This window comes from Apaloderma vittatum, unplaced genomic scaffold, assembly GCF_000703405.1.
Source record: "Apaloderma vittatum isolate BGI_N311 unplaced genomic scaffold, ASM70340v1 scaffold3076, whole genome shotgun sequence".
Lineage (NCBI taxonomy): Eukaryota > Metazoa > Chordata > Aves > Trogoniformes > Trogonidae > Apaloderma > Apaloderma vittatum.
Genome location: NW_009721050.1, coordinates 29,415 through 39,398, shown reverse-complemented (window position 1 = coordinate 39,398; position 9,984 = coordinate 29,415). Strand labels below are relative to the sequence as shown.

The 9,984-nt window shown below is 47.7% G+C and overlaps 1 protein-coding gene across 1 annotated transcript in view; it reads right to left on the bottom strand.

The window, feature by feature from the left end:
• Window positions 1–9,649: 9,649 nt before the first annotated feature.
• The window catches only part of LOC104275289 (antigen-presenting glycoprotein CD1d-like), a 1,878-nt gene continuing 1,543 nt past the window's right edge, over window positions 9,650–9,984 (bottom strand). Inside the window, exons 5-6 of the mRNA XM_009871210.1 lie at window positions 9,888–9,978; window positions 9,650–9,717 (exon numbers count right to left, since the gene is read on the bottom strand). Coding sequence (XP_009869512.1) covers window positions 9,650–9,717; window positions 9,888–9,978 — 159 coding nt within the window. The remainder of the gene's footprint in view (window positions 9,718–9,887; window positions 9,979–9,984) is intronic.

Genomic DNA, 9,984 nt, shown 5'->3' with positions numbered 1-9,984 from the left:
CACTTGTCCTTATTGACCTTCATGAGGTTCCTCTTTGCCCAGCTCCCCAGCCTAACCAGATCTCGTTGGATGGCAGCACAGCCTGACTGGGTGTCAGCCACCTCTCCCACTTTTGTAATATCATCTAACTTGCTGAGGATACACTCTATCCCCTCATCCAAAGAGTCCAAAGAGTTGTGGTCAATGGAGATAAATCTACTTGGCAGCTGGTCAAAAGTTGTGTCCCTCAGGGCTCAGTGCTGGGGCCATGCCTGTTCAACATTTTTATCAGTGATTTGGACAAGGGGACAGAATGCACCCTTAGGAAGTTTGCAGATGACACCAAGCTGGGTGGAAGCGTCGATATCCTTGAGGGCAGAGAGACTCTCCAGGGGGATCTGGATAGACTGGATCACTGGGCCAAGGCCAACACCATGAAATTCAACAAGGCCAAATGCCAGGTCCTGCACTTGGGCCACGACAATCCCCAGCAGGCTTGGGCAGGAGTGCCTGGAGAGCTGCCAGGCAGAGAGGGACTGGGGTTGTGGATGGGCAGCCGGCTGAACATGAGCCAGCAGTGTGCCCAGGTGGCCAAGAAGGCCAACGGCATCCTGGCCTGGGTCAGCACGGGTGTTGTCAGCAGGAGCAGAGAGGTGATCATGCCCCTGTACTCAGCTTTGGTGAGGCTACACCTCGAGTGCTGTGTTCAGTTTTGGGCCCCTCATTACGAGTGGAAAATTGAGGTGCTGGAGAGGGTACAGAGTTGGGCTGCCAAGCTGGGAAAGGATTTGGAATATACGAGGAACAGCTGTTAGCCCAGAGAAGAAGAGACAGGGGAGACCTCATCGCCCTCTACAACTATCTGAAAGGAGGTTGTAGTGAGGTGGGGATTGGTCTGTTCTCCCTAGTGGCAAGTGATAGGACGAGGAGAAATGGATTTAAATTGCACCAGGGGAGGTTCAGGTTGGATATAAGGAAGAATTTCTTTACTGAGAGGGTTGCCAGCCATTGGAACAGGCTGCCCAGGGAGGATGGTGAGTCGCCATCCCTGGAGGTGTTTAAGAGACGGGTGGATGTTTTGCTGAGGGACATGGGTTAGTGGTGTTTTGCTGAGGGACATGGGTTAGTGGTGTTAATCGGGCTAGGAAAAGGTTGGACTTGATGATCCTGAAGGCCTCTTCCAACTGTTCTATGATTCTATGATTCTAAGTATAGTTTGTGTGAGATAGATCAGATCCTTTATGTTAGTGGGTCTGTTGAAGGACAGCCCAGAGAAGGTGCAGGCCAGGGATAGCATTCCTTTCCAGCACCTTCTCTGTGAGAGCAATCACTGGATGTTTGCAATTTTGGACCTGGGCTCCGCCTGAAGTTTTAGATATTCAATGCAAGATAAGTTGACACAGAAAGCACAGATCACCCATATTAGTGGTTCTGCAGAAGGACAATCCAGGGAAGGTGCAGATCAGCACCAGCTTTCCTTCCTGCCACCTTCTCTGTGGGAGCAAATGCTGGACGTCGGCTATTTTGGAGCTAGCCTCTGAAATTAGGGAGGCTGACTCTGTCTGGAATTTTATATCTTCAATGAGTGATAGTTTGGGTGGGATAGCTCAGATCCTTTATGTTAGTGGTTCTGTGTAAGGGCTATCCAGGCAAGTTGCAGACCAGCACTAGCATTCCTTCCTGGCACGTTCTCTAAGGGAGCAATCCATGAATGTTGGCTATTTTGGAGCTATTTTCCTCAGGGCTGGTGGAAGGGGGGCTCGGCCAGCCGCTGCTAAAGGGAACAGACTGGGAGGGGCTGTACCTCAGTCACTGGGAAAAGGGAGAGGGTTTCTTGCGGCCGGGAAATGAGGATAAAAGGAGGCTGCATCCTCTGGCAATGTGAGAGACCTCACAGGGACTTGGCAACCCCGGTGAACTCTCCCTTTATTTGAATAAAGACTCCTCTATCTTGTTTGTGAACACTGACCTCTGGTGATGTGATTTCCTGTACAATTGGGAGCTCGTCCGGGATCCTTCCACCTTCCAGGGACAGGGGACAGTGAACTGGACTGGTGGCGTACCTCACCAAGATTTCAGTGATCAGTTCCCTTCAGTGGCTGCTGGCACTGGATGACTGACTGGGTACCGAGTCCCCAGGGGATGTAAGACCTTTACACCCCCAGCTCCCAGACCAGGGAGATCAAGGAGGAACTGCCCCTTCTGCCTCCCTGGGAGAGGGGAACTGTAAAGGAGAGGAAGAGCAGAATAATGCTATGTCCCCTTCTAGAACTAGAAGGGGGACACAGTACGGAGCACTAAAAGTGCATGAAACTCAGAATATGAGGGTTCACCAAATGCCTCTGCGTCAGGTTTTGTTGGGAGGGCGGAGGGGGGGCATTTGTGTTTGCAATTGTTCCACTTACCACTCAGGATATGAGAGGGTTAAAAAAAGAGTTACCCCCACATCTGGATTACCCCACAGGGGTTTGGGAAAAGGTAGAGGAGTATTTGGGTAATTCAGATTACACCTGGAAGGACTGGGATTTTCTGTTGGTGATTTTGTTTGGGCCACAGAAAAAAAGGACGATTTCGCAAAAAGCCTGCCGGTTGTGGGGGGATGAACATCCACAGGCACCAGGGAGAGTGGGGCAAAATGCACTTAAGGTTGATGATGCAATTCCCCAACTTGACCCCCACTAGGATCTGAATAATCAGGCTAACTTAGCCCGTCTTCGGGATTATCATGCTTATATTATCAGAGCAATTAAAATGGTGGTACCGAGAAAAAATAATGTATCAAAGGCTACGTCTTTGGAACAAGAGAAAGATGAGAGTCCTTCCAACTGGCTGGAAAGGATCAGGGATGCCCTGAGAAAACAGGGAGGGATGGACCCTGAGGGACCAGCCTTTGACATATTATTGAAGGTAAAATTTGTTACTAAATCTTGGCCTGACATAAGAAGGGAAGCACAGGAGGATGAGAAGCCGCAAAATAGGCCCTTAGAAGAACTAGTTAGAAAGGCAGAGCAGCTATATGTAAGAAAAGATGAGGAAAAGGCGAAGATAAAAGCAAAGGAGATGGCACAGTTTTTGCAAGCTCTGAAGAGAAAAGAGCAGGGACCTCCAGGGCTGAAAGGGAGGGGGTAATTACCCGTAAACAGGTTTTCCTCAGAGAAGAGGAGACAGTCAAGGTTGGGAAGAATCACAGAATCGTAGAATGGCCTAGGCTGGAAGGGAATTCAGAGATCATTTAATCCAACCTCCCTGTCATGGGCAGGGACACCTCTCAACTAGATCAGGCAACACATGGGGACCGAGCAGGGATCAAACCCACTCCCTTGGTGTTATTAGCACCCCGCTCTAACTGACTGAAATCAGTGTGCTATCTGCAGAAAAGAAAGGTGTTGGAAAAAGGAGTGTCCACAGAAACAGATGGACCCTGGTGAGGAGGAAGTCCACTGGCTGATGGAAATGGGTTGTTAGGGCTGTCAGGGGCTCCCATTATACCAAGGACCCACTACACTGGAGTCCTTGATAACCTGCAGGGTGGGTCCAGATCGAGAGGAGGTACACTTCCTAGTGGATACAGAGGCCTCTCGATCTACTTTGAATTTTGTACTAAAGGGGGTACAGCTGTCAAAGGGATTTTTAAATATTCCAGGAGTAAGTGGGAAGGATGAGCAGGTACATATGAAACAGCCAGTATTAATAGATGTGGGGGATAAATTTGAGATGTATGTATTTTTGTTTGTCCCTAACTGAGCTTGTAATCTATTGGGGAGGGATTTCATGGCTAAATTGGGAGTGTAGATTAATATTATAAAGGGTGAAGAAGAAGCAAACACTGTTGTGACTTTGTGCAGATTATCTGACGAAGCTTCTGCTAAAGTATATCCAGAGGTGTGGGCAGTCCCAGAGAAATATGGGAAATTAGATATGAAGCCCCTTCAGATTGTTTTGAAACAGCCTCTCCAAGTAGTCTCTAAAAAGCAATACTCTATTTCAAGAGAGGGAAGAAAGGGACTACAGCTCATTATTGAGTCCCTGCTAAAGGTGGGTCTTCTGGAGCCATGTATGTCTCCCTATAACTCTCCTATCCTGCCAGTCAAGAAACCAGATGGGACCTATAGGACGGTTGAAAGACTTAAGAATAATAAATGAGATTTTAAAACCAAGACATCCTATGGTCCCATATCCTTACACTATCTTAAACTAAATTCCCTCCTCTCACCCACTATTGTTCAGCCCTTGACTTAAAGGACACTTTCTGGGGTTGGCCACTCACAGAGGATGGTAACAATATTTTGCTTTTGAATGGGAATGGGAGAGAAAAGGGAAAATAGTGAAACAACAATTGACATGGACAGTTCTTCCACAGGGATACACAGAGGCTCTTGTTTTATTTGGGCAAGCTCTACAAGAGATACTGAGAGACTTTACCTCACTCCTAGGGGTTAGGATGCTGCAGTATCTGGATGATTTGCTCCTGACAGGGGAACAAGAGGAGGTGATGGAGAAAGTCACTGTGAAATTGCTTAATTTTCTAGCTTTAAAAGGGCTTAGAGGATCTGAAAAGAAGGCACAAGTGGTGGAGAAAAAGGTTAAGTATCTGGGACATATTTCGAGTGAAAGCTTGATCCAGAAAGGGTTTGAAGGAGTTTTAGGAATACCATTACCTAAGCCTAAAAAGGAGCTGCGACAATTTTTAGAATTAATAGGGTACTGCAGGACCTGGACTGAGATTTTTTCCCTTTTAGCCAGACCCCTGTATGATCTTTTAACACAAAACAGCCCCAGTGTTGTGATATGGACACCAGAGGGGAAGCAGAGGTTTAAAGTGTTAAAAAAGAGGTTAACCGAAGCTCAGGCTCGAGGTCTTCCAAACCAGAAAAAAAGAGTCGAATTATTTGTGGATGTTAAACAGGACCATGCTAAAGGAATTTTAACACAGGAACATAAGGGTAATCAAAGGCCAGCGGCCTGTTTTTCCAGAATGCTAGATCCAGTGGCCAGAGGGTGGCCACATTGCCTGCGAAATCACACAGCCTCGGAGATAATGGTAACAGAGGCCAGAAAACTGACAGCAGGGGGATCCCTCATTGTTCAAGTGTCGCATCAGATTAAGACTTTGTTAACTGAAAGAGCTTCTAAGTGGGTGACCAGTGCTAGGCTATTACAATATGAAACTTGTTTAACAGAACAGAAGGATTGGGAATTAAGGAGCGGGGAAGGGTTTAACTCGGCCGCCTGTTTAACTGGTCCTGAGGGAAGGGACCCAGAAGAAACTCATGGTTGTATTCAGGTAATAGATCTTGAGACCCAAGCTAGGGAAGAATTATGGGATGCCACTTGGTCAAATGGAGAAAATGTGTTTGTTGATGGATTTTCCAGAATAGTAGAAGGGAAACAGACTACAGGATATGCTGTAGTAAAAGGAAGAGAACTGCAAGAGGGAGAGAAGTTCCCTTCCACATGGTCGGCACAGACAGTAGAATTGTATGCTTTAGTAAGAGCCTGTGAATTGTATCAAGGAAAAGCAGTCAACATACTCACCAATTCAAAACGTGCATATGGAGTGGCTCACGTGTTTGGAAAACTGTGAGAAGAAAGATGGTTATCAACCTGCAGAGGAGAAACATTAGTTCATGAGAATTTAATTATTTGCCTGTTGGAGGTGGTAAATTTACCGGAGAAGGTGGCCATAATATATATCAGGGGGCATCAAGTAGGATACTCAGAAGAGGCATCAGGTAATCGACTGGCGGATGAAAAAGCTCTGAAGGTGGCAATGCTCCCAGAAGTATCTAAAATCCTTCCTTAACTCCCAGTGACTCAACCACTGCCAGAGAAAATTCCTTTTCTGCCAGAGGAGTTGGAGATGATTAAAAATACTGAGGTGGAAGAAAGAGGAGATAATTGGTTTACAAAGAATGGTAAACAATGGGTACCGAAGGCTTTGGCCTTAAAAATATTAAAACAATTACCTGAAGGGAGTCATTGGGGCCCTAGAGGACTGGCAGAAGCCTTTTGCAAAGTGTACGCTGCCGTGGGTCTTTTTGTTCTAGCAAAAAGAGCTGTGGATGGTTGCTTGATTTGTGCCAAATAATCAAGTTACAAGGAAAGTTGCTAGAGGGGGATGACCCTGGGCTGTACATCCATTCCAGCAATGTCAGGTAGATTTTACTGAAATGCCCTGAGCAGGAAGACTGAAATATCTTTTGGTAATAGTATGTCAACTAACAGAATGGCCAGAAGTCTTTCCAGTTGCCTCGGCAACCACCAGATCAGTTACTAAAGTGCTCCTGGAACAAATAATTCCAAGATACAGAATAGTGGAGGCTATAGACTCAGACCAGAGGAACACATTTTGCAGGAAAAATTCTTCAAGGGGTTGTAGTGGCTTTAAGAATACAATGGGACTTAAATACTCCGTGGCATGCTCAGAGTTCAGGTCAAGTGGAGAAAATGAATGGGGAAGTTAAGAAATATCTGTTGAAGTTAGTTTTAGAAACCAAAATGCCATGGATACAGCTTCTACCGTTAGCCTTGGCCAGAATACGGGCCAAACCTAGAGGAGATATTCAATTATCCACCTTTGAATTAATGTTCAGTATCCCTTATCCTGCTAACTCTCAGCCTAGTTGGGAGGTGGAGATAAATGATGTATTTTTAAGACAATATGTGGGCAGAATACTGTCTCTTGTAAAATCTCTTCGACAGGAAGCTCAGGTGGCACAGATCCTGCCTTTGGACTTTGCTGTCCATAGCATTCAGCCAGGAGACTGGCTCCTAATTAAAGAGTGGAAAGAAGCGCCATTGGTGGCAAGGTGGCATGGACCATACCAGGTACTGTTATCTATGGAATCAGCAGTCAGGACAGCCGAAAATGGGTGGACTCACCACACTTGAGTATGATTTCCAAAGTCCCAGAAACTTGGACTTCTAAGGTGGAAGAAAAGGATGGGAGACTACAGTTAACTCTCCACAGAAGTGAACTGGAGTAGTCGTGTGTCAGCTTTGGGGGGAGGCCTGGGTGTTAACCCACAGATCATCTACTGAAGTGGTCTCTCCTTCTGAATCTCGAGTGATTGGAAGGGACTGATATTCACTGCCATGCTGTCGTTGCTTTCTTTATAGAGGGTAACTTGGTAACTAGGATGCTGTTCTCAGTAATTACAATCCTATCTCTACATTGATGGCTGGGCCAAGGTTGTGAACGGGAAAATTGGTTTCTAACTTTAGGAGAAGAGGTAGCCAAGGCTTTTAACCTGAGCAATTGTTGGGTGTGTGAAGGTCCAGAGGGATCCAAGGACTGGCAGTGGGTAAGCCTGTTGAACCGCAGTGGTGAGTTAGCAATTTGAGCACAGTTCATAGTGGAACTGAGTTTCGGACCAAGGAGGAAAGTCCATGGCATTTTTTTCTTGGGAGAGGTACTCAATGGGACAAAAGAAGGGGGGATATATGTAGGAAAGAGGGTTTGTGAATGGACATTGTGTCCTGGATATGAGCGAGACACTCAGTTGTTCCAAATACAGAAAGAAATGGAATCAGACCCATATACAGATTTTTTTTTCATTTGTAATGGGTAAAGCGTTCACATACTGATTTTCGAGGGGAGGGTTATAATATATTTAGATTGAAAGTTCGATTCTGCAGTTCTGTATTGACAAAAAGACAATACTACAGAAGAAAGACAGGAGGCATGAGTATTTTGTTGGGCATGGCAACATCAGAATGGGACGAGAACTTATTTCCAAGATCAGAGGAATGCAGGTAGTAGCCATACCTAATGAATTGGCTACAAAGAATAATGAGATGATGTCTCTGTGACTAATTCCAAGACCAAAGATGAATAAGGAGGAGAAAATGAGGTTAACCTTTGTAAAGATGAAATAAGGAGAGACTGAGAAAAAAAGAGAGCAGAGTATCTTTACAAATGAGTGATAAAACAAAAAGGAGAGCAGGGGTGTTTTACATAGCAGTGATGGAACAAAGAGGAGAATATCTTTCATAAATGTGGGAGTCAGAGTATGCAGCCTATAAGGTGAAGACAAGGAGATACTTTGCCAGTAGGAACATTAATATGGTCAGCAGCAAGGATGTTCTAAACTTTTGAACTGTGAGAAAGAGCACGCAGGCTCCACAGGCGGATGAGTATTAACTTCTCCGCCCTGGGCAGCATAAAGTTGGAGTTAATGAAACGTGGGATGTGTGTTGGGAAGGGGGCCCATGTTAAGGGGGAACATGGAACAGGTGGGTCGGGATGCCTGAACCTCCCGAGTGCCTCAGCCAGCGGGCAAAGGGAGATCTGGACAAAAGGAGGCTGCGTCCTCTGGCAACGGGAGAGACCTCACCGGGACTTGGCAACTCCAGGGGACTCTATCTGAATAAAGTTAACATTCCTCTGTCTTCTTTGTGAACACGGACCTCTGGCAACGGGATTTCCGTACAAAGGGTCGGACTGGGTGTGACTTGAGGCTACTGGGAGGTGGACTAGGACCAGCTGGGTCTAACTGGTGTGACTGGTTGCTGCTCAGGGCTACTGGGAGGGTGACTGGAACAAGCAGAGGCTAAAGGGGATGGCCTGTGAACAGCTTGGGGCTACTGGAAGGGGAACTGGGACTAGCTGGGGACAAAAACATTGGACTGGGACTGGCTCGGTGCTACTGGGAGGGGCACTGGGTCCATTTGAGGCTAAAGGGGATGGAGTGGGACCCGTTAGGGGCTACTGGGAGGGACTCTGGGACCAGCTCATGCTAAAGGGGATGAACTGGGACCAGCTCAGGGCTACTGGCAGAGGGACTGGGAACAGCAGGCGCTAAAGCAGACAAACTGGGACCTGCTCTGGGCCACTGAGAGGGGGACTGGGACCGGCAGGTGCTAAACGGGATGGACTGGTGCTGCCTTGGGCTACTGAGAGGTATCCTGAGACCAGCAGGGGATAATCAGGATGAACTAGGACTGGTTCTGGGCTACTGGGAGAGGGACTGAAACCAGCAGAGGCTAACAGGGGTGGAATGAGATGGTCTCGGGCCTACTGGGAGGGGCACTGGGACCAGGAGGGGCCAAAGGGGACAGATTGGGGCTGCTGGGTGGAAGCTACTGACAATTGGCACCAGTAACTGAGTGGGGCTCCAGATGCTACTTGCAGCTGGTCCAAACCTCCCCAGTCCCACCCAAATCCTGAGAAAAGTCCTATTTTCTTAGTCAAAACATGAATGCTTTATTTCCATTTTATACGCACCTGCAACTCCCACAGACTATGTCAGATCTTTGGCGTTACTCAGCACTTTATAAAACGGTTTGTGCCCAGGTGCTGTTAGTCTGTGTGGGACAATCCAGCCTGAGCTCAAATATTTCTGGAGCATGGTGAATAAAGGCAACTGTTAGGCAAAGATACTCAAAAGTGACAGTCGAAAAGTACAGCTTACCGCCTGCTGATAAATGTGCCACTGGACCTGCTCTGGCAGAAACTGTCACTGGGCAGGGGGTGCCCTCGTGAGCCTCAGTGGGTGCGTGAGGCAGTGCCAGGAGGTGAGCGGTGATGGTGTGTAACTAGAGAGCAGGTCTTGGGTTTGCAGCCTTGACCGCTTAGCAAATTGAAGCGGGCCAGAAGCCCCCAGATTTCCCTGCTGTGTCCCCTCAGTCAGGTTGATCTGATGCTTGGGGGCTGTTGGCTCTCTCCTGCTCAAGTTTCTTTGCTCAGGATGGAGCTCCTGGACTCTGATTCCTGCATCTGCTGGTGCTTTCTGAAAGGAGAGGGGCATGGCCCATGGGTTCTCCACGGAAGAGACCTTGTCGGGGCGCAGATTGCTGCTGGCAGTGCTGGAGCTGGACCTCTGCTGCTGAGGGCACAATCCCCTGGCCGTTGCCTCATGTGCTCTGCTGCTGCAGCTCCACGGGGCAGAAGGGGCCTCATCTGCATATCCACAGCCAAAGTGCTGGGATGGCAGCCATGGCCACGGCTGCCAGCAGCCCAGCCTCAAGCCCCACCACCAGCACCACCTCCGAGTTGCCTGAGAA